Source organism: Phaethon lepturus, unplaced genomic scaffold (genome assembly GCF_000687285.1).
Source record: "Phaethon lepturus isolate BGI_N335 unplaced genomic scaffold, ASM68728v1 scaffold19314, whole genome shotgun sequence".
Classification (NCBI taxonomy): domain Eukaryota; kingdom Metazoa; phylum Chordata; class Aves; order Phaethontiformes; family Phaethontidae; genus Phaethon; species Phaethon lepturus.
The window spans coordinates 1-15,170 of NW_010535690.1; the positions used below are offsets into that span (position 1 = coordinate 1).

General features: G+C 39.2%; 1 protein-coding gene across 1 annotated transcript; it reads right to left on the reverse strand.

Moving 5' to 3' along the window:
• Positions 1–5,671: 5,671 nt before the first annotated feature.
• RAI14 (retinoic acid induced 14) lies at positions 5,672–14,730 on the reverse strand (the record flags this gene model as incomplete). Its single annotated transcript, XM_010285935.1, has 10 exons — positions 5,672–6,015; positions 6,274–6,339; positions 7,905–8,054; positions 8,850–10,358; positions 10,862–10,980; positions 11,329–11,389; positions 12,085–12,163; positions 12,805–12,890; positions 13,865–13,893; positions 14,552–14,730. Coding segments are annotated over 10 exons (2,356 nt in total), but the record flags the coding sequence as incomplete, so codon positions are not given.
• Positions 14,731–15,170: the final 440 nt, after the last annotated feature.

The following is a 15,170-nucleotide window of genomic DNA, read 5'->3' on the forward strand; positions in this document are numbered from 1 at the left end:
GTGATTCTTTAAGTGGCCTAAATTACTCATTTGTGACACCTTTTAAAAATTCCCCTTGAGTCTAGTGAAATACGTCGAATACTTTTGTATTTCTCAACGGGTGAGGGTTGAGCCTCAAGGAGTAGGGGTTTCAGCCCAGGTCCCATGCTGGTCTTTGGCAACAGTCCTCCGAACTTATCGCGAACTTGAAGGTTCACAAGTTCTGAGAGGCGTCCCACTCAGAGGGAGGTGCTGGTCGCAGCCTGCTGCGGTCCAGGAGAGCTCAAAGGGCCTCACTTGGGACCACTATTTATAGGATTGGGAGATGATTGACTTTAGGCATCCTTTCCACATCCATTTCCATCCTGACCATAGTCCAGACAGGTGGTTGCTCAAGTCTTCAGTACCACTCGTACCAGTCCTTCCAGGGTTGTCAGGAGATAATTAATTAGTCCTGTTCTCATTCTTCACCCTGGTCAGGCAACCGTGTTCCGGATACAATCAGTGCCATTCTCCACCTCAGCTACGCAAGAGTGCTTGGTACAGTCAAGGGGCTCTCAACCACCAAGCTCATTGTTGCTTAGGCCAAGCACAGTCTGCCACGCTCAACCGTAGAAGCGCTCTCTGCCGAGTGCGAGAGCTGCTGTGTGAGGATGGCCAATACTCACAAAAGTTATCACTGCTTTATAAGGATAAAACACACTCCCTCACAACCACTTTTTTAATTAACGCACATTCAAATTTTACCAGAAAGCCAAAATTAAGCTGCAAGCCCTAGGAAAATAATGATTAGTATTCAGTGCCATTGGAGCCAAAGGCCGCTGTCTGCGCGGCTGCAGTAATGGCCTCTCCTGACGGCATGTGCGGTTGGGCCCTGCTGGCCATGGGGGTGGGGTGAATTGTTTAAAAATTTAGACTTTTAAAAATAAATATGGAGTTCTCATTGGATAATGTTAGAGATACAGAAAGAGAATGTATTTAAATGATAACTTTTTCTGATACCTGCTTAATAATACTTCCAGATAAATGAAAGGTAGGATAGTTTGATGTTTTCAGGATTTTGGAAAGAGGATGGAAGATGGCAGTGAGAGTTGTCAGGGCCTTGAGCGTACCTTGAATGCCCTGAGACTCACCCAGGGCCCAGGAGCCCCATTTCAGCTCAGCCTTGAGCCCTCAGTCCCTGCCTCAGCTATGCCATGGGTATAGCCTTGCCACCAGTCCTGTCTCTGGCCCCCATCTCCTGAATGGATCTTGGACCTATGTTGTAGCCTTGTCTCCAGCCCTGTCTCTGGCCCCATCTGCTGCTCCTCCTGACTGCACTCCCTGGGTGTACCCTGGACCTGATTCATCTCCTCCACTTATGTGGCACTGTCAGTGGACCCTGCTTTGCCCACCTTGTTCAGGTCTTGTTGGAACTGCATGCTGGCCCCTGAGAGCACTGCCTGTGTTGCGGTCACCCTCGGCTCCTGGCTCATGTCCTTGTAAATGATTCCTGTGCTTGCTGCTCCCTGATAAAAATTTGTATCAGAAACTAATTTTTTTTTAACTCTTTTTTTCAGACAAAATAAAAGTCCATGTGAAACTGAAAACTGAGTTTTAGCAAATGAGATGTACTTTTTTTTAATTGACATATGTTTTGCCTTTACAAAGATATTGTACTTAATTAAGTATTTTTTTTCCCCAAAGGAAATATCCCAGACAAAAAACCCCAAACAAAACAACACCCGCCACACAAAAAAACCCCCAAAACCCTCACAAAACCCCCAACATGCCTTGACCATAGCTTGTGTGTTCTGTGAATAAGTTTATTGGGAAACTCTTTCAGATGTGCACTTTGATATATGTTTGATAATTTTCTTACTATTTTGTAGTTGCCTTCAGGCAGCAGAAATGGAAAAGCTGTCTCCATATAAGCAAAAATGCCTCCTTGCGACTTTTTACCTGAAAAATACTCAGTCATACTTACTACACTGAATTTAAGACTGAACTACTAGATCTGAGTGAAAGGCTCATCTGCTATTATCCTGGTTTCATCTGGGATAGAGTTAATTTTCTTCATAGATGCTACTATGAGACTATGTTTTGGATTTGGGATTAAAACAATGTTGATAATGTGCTGATATTTTCAGTTGTTGCTAAGCAGTCAAGGACTGTTTGGCTTTTCATGCTGGCCTGCCAGAGAGAAGGCTGGTGGGTGCACAGGAAGCTGGGAGGGGACACAGACAGTACTGAGTAGTTTGCAGAAATTTTCTACAAGAGGCTACAGAGCTACTTGACCCCCAGGATGTAACCAAAAGAGGTGCAATTCCTGCCATTTGTGTGTTCTGCCCTCAGATAGGAAGATATTATTAGCAAATAAGTTACTGAAAAACTAGTTTCTCAAATAAAACTCAGGAGAGGGATAGATGATAAAAAGACAATGGGGCCGACTGTAACTATTGCTAAGATTAGAGAGAAGTATACATATCCATATGCATATATATACACAGGCATATATATACTTTCACTGTAGTTCTGTGCGTGAAGTGCTAAGTGACAGAGAACTGCAGTTTTGAAAAATTGTGGGACCGCCAATCTGTGCTATTGGTCTAAAGTAGTTTTAAACTTAGTTGGAATGCATCCAGTGGCGAATGGGAAACCTGTATTACCTCTAGCAGGATGTCCATGTGAGAAATGGCTCTGAACTTAGCAATCAGGTAGAAGGCCTAATTTGCAAAACTGGTTGCATGGGGTTTGGAGTGGATTCTGTTCTACATGACAGATCAAGAAAGTTAATAATCAATTTGCAGTTTCAGGGAGGAAAACCCGGTACATCTGACAGCTATCTAAACATGAGATATGAAACATACTTGCATTACGTTAAAACTGTAGTGAGGTTTCCCTCAGTACAAAAAGTAAATGAAGGCACAAAAAGAACAAAGATGAAAAAATTTGAAATAGTTTATTTGCTGCATAATGAAACTTCTTGTAAATTACATATAAAGAAACTTGCTATGCTGTAGTGTATAATTTTCAATATTCCACAAAGATAATTGTAATAAATATACAAACCAAAACAAAGTAGACGACTAAATACATCAGGCAACCTACGAATGATTTATCAAGTTTTATACTTTGCAATATTAGCATGCTTAAAATCTTGTTGTTCATTTTGAAGTGCTGCAGCAAAATTATTTTCCTATTTCTTTGGAGCATTTTTACAGAATCACAGAATCACATTAACCACAGTTAATGGTTTTAAAACCATGTCGTGGTTTAGCCCCAGCCAGCAACTAAGCACCACGCAGCCGCTCACTCACTCCCCCTCCCACAGTGGGGCGGGGAAGAGAATTAGAAAAAAAACCTCCTGGGTTGAGATAAAAACAGTTTAATAGGACAGCAAAAGAGAAGGAAACAACAATGATAATACCAACAAAGGAATTTACAAGAACAAGTGATGCCCAATACAGCAATTGCTCACCACCCGGTGATCGACAGCCCGTCCCCGAGCAGCGATTTCCGCCCCCCGGCTAACTCCAGTTTATGTACTGGGCATGACGCCGTATGGTAGGGAATATCTCTTTGGCCAGCCTGGGTCAGCTGTCCCGGCTGTGTCCCCTCCCAGCTCCCCGTGCACCCCCAGCCTGCTCGCTGGCAGGCCAGCACAAGAAGCTGGACTGTCCTTGACTGCTCAGCAACAACCCAAAACATCAGCACATTATCAACAGTTTCTCATCCCAAATCCAAAACACAGTCTCACACTAGCTTCTGTGAAGAAAACCAGCTCTATCCTGGCTGAAACCAGGACAAACCGTCTAACTATAAAATACCGTTCACAATTAGCAGGCATTAATTAAACCACCCAAGAAAAGTAACACCAAGGTCTAACTAACTGATGCAAAGCTGTGATTTTTGGTTTTGTTTTTAGAATCCATTTTAGTTTTGCCAGGGTTAGGAATTATCTAAGTGCACTATGAGTCCAGTCAGCCTGAGGCACTGCTGACTCTTGTTATATTATGACTCTATATAAACTTAATAGATTATATAGCTCTGGAGATTTCTCTATTAGAGACATATCCACTAACAGGAATAAAACAAATACCATATCGAAGCTGCAAGCTAGTTAGAATGGTTGTACGCTCAAGTGCAGTGTGTGCTTAGAAACATTTTTCCATAGTTTCATGCTATACCACATCAGGCATTTTTGTTTGAATTTTAAATTTAGAAGTGCTGATAATGGCTTTACTGATGCCCCTGGCCTCTAGAAACAACACAAATTTTTGACACCTTTTGCTGTTCTCTACCTATCATTTCTACATTTGTTGAAACAGCAGGCTGAATTGCAATTTACACATCACTGCTCTGGACCACACAGACAGGTCGATTATTCCATACAGATCTTTTTCATACTGAAAACACTTCACTATGCTTCATTATTACTGAATATTTGAGGGTATAAAAAGAAACTCTCTAAAGCACGATTACCTAAAAAAATTTGTTAATAAGCTTAATGCAAACATTATGTAGAAAAAAATTTTTAGTTAAAAAAAATAATTATTAGAGGGCCAATAAAAATATACTGAAGAATATTTTTGTTCTTTCCAAAAGTGAGGTTAGGAAGTATGAGGCATTGACATTCACTGTAAACATACCGTGTTCACTAGAATGCCTTGTCTAAAGTATATGTTCTGGTTTTGTTCCTGAGCTTCATGACCAACACTTGCATAGATAGCTAAACCTATCATAAAGAGTTGTTTATACAGACCTTTCTGTACTGCTTTGTACAGAACTTCAATAAAATAATGATTTTGCTTTTTGAAATAGTTTAGTTCTGCTATCAGACAGTTCAAGGAAACTATGAAGTATGATTTTTGTGTACTCAATGCATTGGATGGGTAGGGACAGCTACCTTATGGTGTGTTAATCTTAAATATTACATGAAGAAGTGTAGCTGTTTGATGTTCTGGTTTACCATAAATATCTACTTCTGCTCACTGCTGCAAGGCTCACTTTGTTGAAGGCATGCAAGGAATGAAGCTGAATTGTTTAGTCTCTGTGAGCAGTTAACAAGGTGCAACCTTGAGGGAAGGAACAAGATAACCACAAAAGGAACACAACTAATGAACCTTCAGTGAACTACCCTAATTAACATCTAATTAACATACAATATGCATAATAGAAACCTGCCCCTGTGTGGGGAAAGCCCCCTCCTCACAAAAGCCCCTTCCTCACTGAGCTTGCCTAGAAAAAAAGAAGGATGCTGTGACTTTAAGTGGAGATGAGGCTTGTGAGAGCCAATGGGAACAAGGGTAACAGAGCCAACTTTTAAAAAATACTGATAACTGTTGCTCGAAGTGTATAAATATTTTCTGTGTGTTAACTGAGGCGTGCTAGCTTTGTGGGCCTACCACCTAGCACCCAACTCTGCGCAGATTTAGAATAAAAGCAAATATGTCGGCTCTGTGTGTTTTTCGTCTCTCTGCACACTGGGTGGAAGAACCCATATTTGGGACAACAACTTCTGCTCTGCCAAAGACTGAATAAGGCAAAATGTCAGGAATCTGAGTGCTACAACATCAAGCAACTAAATTACTCCCCAGTAACAAGATGCAGCTTATAAACAGTACAGAAGACCTTATGGAGAATTTCACCTTTACCCAGGCAACATGAGTGCTTTCCTCCAGATTAACCTCCCTCTATTTGAGGAAACCAGAAAGTACTTTCAGGGTAAACATGATATGGAGTGGCCTAAGTAAAAAGTCTGAAGAACATACTTGCATTTTGGATATGAAAAGCAGGCATGTGTTAGTTACTGCACACACAAATGCACATGGGAAGTGGTAGAGACAGACAAACAAATCCACCTCACAAACAGCACAATAACACAAAAGCAGCAAATTGCCATTTTTAAATCTTATGTTAAGGCAAATCTAGATAACAGGATTATTAAAAATGGGGAGTTTTCCTTGGCCTTTTTCTTTACTTTTTCTGTGATTGGCTTTTACACATCGATAAAATTTGTTTAAGCACTTTCTGGACATCTTCATCCATTTGACCCTAGACAAGGGGAGAAAGAAGAAAAGATAATTCAATTCAAACATCTCTCTACTCCTTAAGAAGATTTACAAACTATTTTTGAGGTATAGTAATTACATCCATTTCCCAAAAGGAAGCAGTGTTAAATTTGTGCTTAAACAGTCATACCTTTTGGGTAGGATGTCGTAGATAAAACACGCAAAGTTCTTACTAGATTTACAGAAGAAACGTCTTTCATTAAAATACCAATACTCTGTAACTGACAATATGCAACCATACCTGCACAGCATAGAGAAGATGCATCCTGTAAACTGAGACAATTTCCTGATGTTGTTTCTTTGTTTCCTAGAAAATAGTTAAGCAGAAAGTCACGGAGCATTCAGAACTGTTGAATTCAGAACTCTCCACCTAGATTTAGGGAGCTCTGGGGAATTACAAACCATAGTCTTATGCATGCATGGAAAACCAGCTCAGGCAGTACTGTGCCACTAGCCATCCAAACATAATTTGCTCAGAAGCGTAGTCCACAGAAATGCTATAATTCTACCCATCCCAGTAAAAAAAGCTGGTGAGATGACACCAGTTGTAAGAAGTGCTGAGCTGCAAAGATGTGGAATGAACACATACTCTACTTCTCAGCAACCAGAGTTGAGGAAAGGCAACAATATTCTGACAAATCAACCCTCAATTGCAACTGAGCTCTTCCGTGATGTCAGTGACCCATCTGTCAGCTAATGCCTTCCCAGGGAAGAAGAGATGCTTACAAAGGTCTTAACCCATGAAATCCTCAGCTAATTACTATACATTCAAACAAGGAAAGCCAACCACCTTTTTCATGACCACAGACTGCCACATCCCAGAAGCCATCTTTCCAAATAAATGTGAAGCTGTTAGGAAAGTTAGCCTACAAGAAGGAAAGAATGCTTCTGTCCTGTTTTAAATCCTACACACTTTCTTAATGTGTTGCATATCTTTGCACCTTACACTACTTTGCTGGTCCTTGAGCAATGGGAGATGAAGGTTCCTTTTGGACTTGGTGGACTGGGATAATAAACAGCCATGGGCCTTTACACTGACAGGACGCAGTCTTATTTATTTCTCCCCACTGCAAGGGAATTTTTCTGGCTCATATACATATTGACTCTTCAGTCTGTCTGCTGGGGAGGGTAGGAGAACAAACACCAGGTAAGCCATTAAGTCTGGGAATTTTCTTTTCAGAGTTACTCCAGATCTCTCAAAGACCTCTGGCGGACACTACCTTCTTTTCACCCTCTGCAGTGAATTAAAATGCTCTTTTGGACATGCAAGCTCTTGGAAATAGCAATTATGGCTCAACCTGGCTTAGAAGACTAGACCTTTCATGCACAAACAAGTACAATCTTAAAAATCTTTAAGCACTTCAGAATTTCAGAGAATAAACTGTGCTCCCTATAAACACATGGACTTGCTTGATTTGAAACTTCATGCCTTCAGTGACTATTTTCTTCCAAGAAGTCAAACTTATTTCAGCTTAAAAAAACCAAAAAGACTTCAGCTGATGAATCAATCCACATGTTCCTGAGAAAATACACAAATCCACTGCACACTGTCCATATTTTTCACAAATCAGGGTCTCAGCAGCAGGTCTGGACACTACATTCCACTACAAGTACAGGAACTTTGCTCCACTATTGATCTGAGGAAATATATTGGGGAAAAGAGCTTTCTTTAGTTAGACTATTTCTGAGGAGCAATTTGTGACTTGCAGATTCCTAAATGTTTCAGACCATTATAGAATTTCTGGATGAAAATTCCTTTCCTTGTACTCATTGACTGTGCTCCATTTTAAATAAGGCACGGTCAAGAATGGCACAAACATCTTGGGAGAGAGAACTGGGGATAATGGTCAGTTTATGAATTATCACACTTACAGTCAGTTGGTTTTGCAACTGCTTCACTTGTTGTTGTAATGCCTCCAGCTGCTGGCTTTGTCTTTTGGGGGCACTGGTTGAGTAGGAAAGCTGAGAAAGGCTGTTCAATGCTTCTTTTAATTTGCTAACTTCCTTAGACATTTCATTGATCTAGGGAGGCAAAAAATAGGTTTTCATGAAAAGCTACAAGGCATACTGTATACTCGTGGGTCTCATCTTGGGGGTATTTGTGACTTAAATTTAAGAAGTGGGGAAAAACAAAATGTAAACTCAATGGACAGAGACATCATGTAAGCAAAGGGTTACAATGCTTCTCTGTCCCCCCTCCTAGTCGAGTAAATTCAAAATGCATTCCTTGTTCTGAAAGCCAGCAATATTTACAAACAAGGATTGCATTTACTACCTTTACAGACACTGCTGCTGAACACAAGACAGAAACATACCAAACATAGGCCAGCTATTCACAGCCAACAAAATACATAGCTTTTTATAAAGAAATTTGTAGTGACAGATATGGTAGTTGCAGAGTAAAAATAGTCAAGTCATGTTGAGGTTGAGATGATATAGTAAACTCAGAATAGTGAATTTTTGTTCCTTTCTGATATTTTGTTTTCTGGTTTCCTCTGGAATCTCTTCCTGCTGTAAATCCCACTTCTTTGACTTCAGTTGTCTGAATAGTGTGAACCCAACCTAAGCAGAACTTAAAAGAGGTAAATTGAAAGATCATGCATATTTCCACAGAGGAGGAAAACCAACTTTAAAGTCAAACATATTGAAAACTTCTTTGACTGATATCTGAATTTTTAGATGGGCATATGCACTCAGAAGTTACTCCACTCTGTGACACTTGACACAACATTGTCTATTAGGTCACCCATGCACCATCCAACATGTTTTGCAGTGTGAACTCATGTACTATCCCCTCCACTGTAGTGAATCACTAACCTTTTTATCTTTATCCTCTTCTAGTTTTGATGAGCTCTCAGAATATCTTTTCATTTCAAGAAGATCATCTTGAGCTTGATGGTACTTTTGGTGAAGACCAGTCACCTCCCGTTCCTTTGCTTCAAGCAGAGTATGCATACGTTCTTTCTCTTCTTTCGAGTGCAAAACTCCACTTCTCAGTTGCATAGCATCTAAGGACACATTTTCCTTCTCTTTGATTACATCCTTCAGTTTGGATGACAAAACACTAACTTCACCCTCTAATGATGACTGGAGCTTTTCATATGTAGCCTTGGGTACCATTGCTTCATTAATTGCAGCTTTTTCTTCCAGTAATTCCTTCTGTAAGTTTTTTACTTCGCTTTCCTTGTTGGTAAGCAGTCCTTTGAGCTCATTTATTTCTTCCTCCATTTCCTTTACAGTATTTCTGAGTGCATTCATCACCTGATGGTGTTCAGTAATTGGCAGAGAGTTTTGTTTCTGAGTGTCTAACAGTTGCTTTAGTTCTTCTGCTTCATCTAATACTTTTGTGTACTGAGATTTCATTTCTGATAACTCATTCTCTGCTTTGTATTTCAAAGACTTTGTTACCTGCATCAGTTTTTCATGTTCATCTCTAGGAATGTAGTCCAAAGCTATATCATCTAGAGTTTTTCTCTTCCTATAGTCTTCAAGTTCTGTTTGTGCTTCTTTGTACAACTGAGACAATTCACTAAGTTGTCTGTTGAGCTCATCTATCATTCTGTGCATTGCATCTTTCATTTCTCCAGCTTCAGCACTAGATTCCAACTGTGTCTGATTTGTCAGCTTGTCCTGTAGCCTTTTAATTTCCTCTTGCCCTTCTTTGTACCTCTCAATCAACAATGCTTTCTCTTGATTAATGTTATCAATAACTGAACAATATGAATTCTTTATTTCCTCACATTCTTCCACAGACAATTTGCTTGCCACATTCTGCTCTCTTTCTTCAAACTTTTTCAGTAGCGCTCTCGCTTTCTCTTTTTGTCTTTCACTTTCCTCCAATGCTCTCTTCAATTCTTGCTTAAGCATTTCAACTTCTTCACACGTAACCTTCAACCTACTCAGCTCAGAACTGTTTTCTTCACTTTCAGAGGAAAAAAGACCCAGCTTCAAAACCTCTTTCATAGCTTCCTCATACTTGTTTTGAGTTTCTTGGAACTTCAGGTTAAGATCAGAACCATTTTCTGAAATGTCTGTGCTATTTAAATGATCTGTTTCTGGGACTCTAGACTGGACCTGAGCTTCTATGTGCTTTCTTTTGGCTTCAGAATTCTCTAATTTCCTCTGCACATCCTTTAAGTCTTCCGGGAGGTACTTCATTTTTACTTCAATGGGACTTGCCAACTTTTCTTGAATTTCGGTGGCATTTAATGTAGACTTCAGCTCCTGAGCTGAGAACTCACTTTGTCTATCTGCTGTTTGATCAAACTCTGTTTGGGTTGAAAGATAAGATTCTACGGTTGAATCAACTTCTTCAGGTGTTCTTTCCTGTGCAAAAAGAAACCCAAACAATTGCACAATAAAAACAAGTACATAATTATATTTTTTAGAATAGAAGAAATCTTGCCACATCCTACAGAGACAGACAATTAAAGCACCATGGAAGAAAGTTTTTAGAAAAATTCAAAACCCAGCTGCTCCCATTTAATCATCTACAGCGAGAGAAGGCAATAAGTGGTAAGCTCCTCTGAAAGTCTGGGCTGATCTCTATAAGCAAATAATCAAAGCTATGCAAATTAAAATTCTGCTAACACAACTGTTAACATCTTTTAGAAAGTGGTTATCATAATAAACAAAGTTATTCAGTAATTTATGGGAAAAGTGAGAAGATCAAGACACTGATTTAATCCTTTGGGGCAGTGTTTCCATGATCTTACCACCAACAAGCTCGTCAAATTATCTTCACAGCACATCTCTCTCAAATGGTAAGCAGCTCTTTGTTCTGCTCTAGCAGATTAACAGAGCACTAGAACAGCACAAAAATATGCCACCTGTAATTTGTCCTGTAGCTCCTTATTGTGCAATGTCAAAGAAGCAATTTTTGCTTGCATCAACAGAAGTAGATCTTGCTGGTCAGCTTCAGAACTCACATCCAATAAACTATCAGCACCTTTGGAGAAAAAAAAAGATTCAAAAGCTTTCAAAAAGCTGAACTGTTAGCTAGTTAGTTATTCTAACCTTTCAAATTAAACAGTTTGTTCCCATGACCACTAAGTGTAGTGAGCAAGCAGACTGTTCCTAGAAACTGTTTCCCAAAAAATGTGTTAGATCACCCAATAGAAGCAGGAGGTTTTGGTGGGGAGTTGCTAGTGAAATTACAAAACATTACTCCCAATACTTATTGTGTCTCACATTCTAAGCGGAAAGGCACAGAGGATTTCTGACCAGATTTCAACATTTCACACCACCTAAAACACCTAACCAAATATGAAAATAAGGATTAAGTGTTATTATATACCTGTTGTGCTGTCACTCAGTCTGTCTTTATTATCTCGATGCAAGTAGCTGAATTCTTTCTGCTGAGACACCAAAAGAAAATGCTTTCACAGAAAGTGGATGTAAAGTTGGACAGTTCACCAAAGAGAAGTATAGACAGTATAGATCTTGCTGGATAAAGCCCAGCAAAGTGGGTTTCTTTTATTTCTGGGGTCTTGTTTAATTGTAGCATGTGGCCAGTATTTCAAAGTCCGCTAAATGCATTCAAGTTCCATTGCCCAGCTCTCATTAAATGTTAATGAAACATGGGCAACTATCTCATAGATAGTTTGGAAGTCTGCAGCCCCTGTGATAAATAATTGCAATATATTGTGATGTATTAAAAAAAATAATCTTCAATACCATAAGGTGAAGATCAGACAGAACACATGCACCCATTTCCCTGATGTATTTGGTGAAAGGGTCTCTACTTTTTGCACTGCACAATGCCATGCACTTCACTGGTATTAGGTAATGAGCTCTCACAGCATTAATACTTTCATAACCATATTCCCAAGTACTAATTTATGACTAATTCTATTTACATATTCAGTAAATATTAAAGTAATCCACATTTGCTTTATAGATTACATTGAAACAGATTTGGATTCCTGTTTGTTCCTAAAACTCAGCTAATTAATTCACAGGAGACTCTGCAGTCAGCAAACTAGATTATTAAGGTATTGTACTTTCCTTCCCCAAGCTTAATAAGAACAGAAAACATTGATATCTTGCACACTTGGTCAGCAAAGAAAACCTGCCCTTTTCTAGTCATGAGAGTTGAAGCTGACGAGTGTGGAGAGGACAAATCACTAATCGGTAAAAGATTTTATATAAATATGTATGTATACATATGTGTACATATAACTACCTCTAACACATGCCCATACACACACACTAAAGAGTACTTTTCCCTGCACTAACGTAAGTCACAAGTCTAGGTTAGTTTCAAAGAGCAGATCTAATAATTCAGTACTCTTCTGAGTCAGTATTACACATGCAGTATAGCTGCTATACAGGTAACATTCCTGTTTAAGATTAAATCTAACTGTTAAACTGCATTTTGATACTATATAAAATCTATTTTTAGTATTTTACTTTCATATGTATATATGCATATAATAATGTGTACATATATATGTATATTTAAAATATACATAATCATTTACTTATGGAAGTCAGCAAAGCTAGGAGACCTTCAACTTTAGATGGAAGAAGCAATTGTACAGTAAAATTTGTACAGTTGTATCTTAGATCATGCTATATTTCAAGCAATTTTTTTAGTCAACCTAACCAACATGTGCTTTCATGGTGTCATCCTAATGTCAGGAAAAGCTCTCACAGTAAGACAGGCATATAAAATAACAGTGACAGAGCAAATCCAGCCTACATCATTCATGTAATGCTCAAAATGCTTTTCACCCCCTAAAAGCATCTAAAAATTGGTGTTTTCTTTACCTGAATAGGACTGATAGGGGGAGGTGGGGCTTTGCGTTTTTTTGGAGTTCCACTTCTTTCTGAACTTAATTTAGAGCCTTGATCATGCTGAAAGTTTCACCAGCCAGAAAAGGTAGGTTTGTTAGTTTGGTTAGTATAGTCCAAGCAAGTTGTTTTATAAAAAAATATATATATCCCCCCCCCATTAATATCAACTTTAGCAGCTCATGCAGTGCCTTATCATTTTTTTCCTATGTAAAGACTACATCTCTACTAACACAAAGATATTAAACATGTCTGACAATGAGAAGCTGCCCCCTTGTAATCCATGCTTCAGTGAAAAAAACCAAGATTTAGTGAAAAAGCAGAAGCTGACAATAGGTTTAGCACTAGTGATCTTAAATACTTCCATTCGTACATAGTCCAGTCATGTAATTCTTAACAGCTACCATATTTCCTCTCCATCAGCTTCTGCCTGAGCTCCCTGAAAAACCCACCTCTCCACTCAGAGAAGGAATGAACCAATGCATTACACTCTCATCCACTTTCCAGCCACCAGCAGGTCTACAAGATACTTGCACTCCAAGATATCATGATACTAAATAAAAAAATGTAAAAAACTTATTTAATTGCCTAAATCTGCTGAGATTCTCACAGGTGGGGGTGTCCAGTAAGATGTAGCCAGGTATAACTTTTAATTATGTGTTTTGGAAACAGAGAACCTTTCTAGATCATCTTCTCTACAGTTTGAAGAGATAAGGAGTGCAAGAGCCAAGATCCTGCATTACACATGAGAAAAGTGGAGTATCTTCCCAGCACACATGTGCATACACACACATCCTCCCTTCCTTTTATCACTGAGGGTGCTGGCTGCTATTACAGAGAGAAACTAAGTCTAAAAGCGATGTTCCTGAAACACATTTCTTAAATAAGCAACAAAAACCTTTCACATTACAGAGTAGTCGATGGCAGTGCATCTCACAGTGACCTTTACTAGTGCTTCTAGTCATGTCAATTACTGTTTTTTCTTAAGTTACAAGCCTATGTAGCCCGAGTATTTTTAAAACCAAAAGGGCAAATACCTGCTTTGCTTTTGTCGGCGACTTTATATCTGTGAAGCAGAAAAGAAGTAGTATTAAGAACATCTATCAAAGAAGTTATTTGCCATTCCTAACCCATCTCTCAGCTCTACTTCCCATGCCATAAACGCTTTGTTTCATTTTTTTTTTCCCTGTCTGAAATCTGGAAAATACACTTTAATTTCCAAATTCCATTTGAACCATATCCTTTCTCTGCTGCTTTTTGTGTTTCATATCGAGATAAAATTCGAAGGATTGTGACAATACTTATTCTACTACAGTCTCGCACCATTCTTGCACATTAGCTTCCTACTTTAGAAATCTGTCTTAGTTTGACCATAAAGTCCTCTGCATTAGTTCCTTCTCCAGTTCCTCTACTGAGGAGCTATATGTTCCACTTTTTCACATAATAACAGAGGATCTATTCCAAATTGTATGCAAGACTTCACGATGCTGCTACATCAGCTTACCTTTTTTTTTTCCAAAATACCTCTTTTTGTCCTGCTCAGTGCTTTATCCCATGCTAAATATTACCATCTATGGCAAAGACCACATTTTCCTGCTTTTAGGAAGCCTCAGCCAGACCATCTTGAAGGTGGCTTTTGAAAATTTTCAGGCTACCTTATGAAGCAAATTTGTTCATTGCTAAACATTCAAGTGACAAACTACAGATCGGTATCTCTTACATACCCACATCCTGAGATAACTTTGATGACAGGAGATTCCGGATCCCTGTATTCTCAGAGAGCTTGGAGTAATGCAGGGCATTCTGTTCAAAGACATCTACTAAACTGATATCTGCGCCTTTCCTAAGGAAGGCTTCCACCATGTTAAGGCTACCAGCTTCACAAGCCATCATCAAAGCAGTTCTGGACAAAACAAATGCAGAGTAAGTAAGTGTCAAGATTGTACTCTTTAAGCAGCAGCTCATTTTTTCAGGAAAAAAGTGTGACAGTTATTGTGCAATAAAGTCCAAGATTTTATCAACATGTGTAGTGACACATACATGTAACTGTTGTTTCTCCTTACAAACACCTGCTTGCCTGTCTCACTCTTAACCATGCTCCCCAGCTGGACCTTCTGCAAAGTGGTGGTTCAACAAAGGAAACTTTGTGGTTGATGTCTACTACAGGCCACCCAATCAAGAATAGGAGGTTGATGAAGAGTTCCTTCTTCAACTGCAGGAAGCATTACGCTCACGGGCCCTGATCCTGATAGGGGAATTCAACCGCCCAGACATCTGCTGGAAAAGCAGCACAGCGAACTGCAAGCAGTCCGGGAAACTACTGGAGTGCATGGAGGACAACTT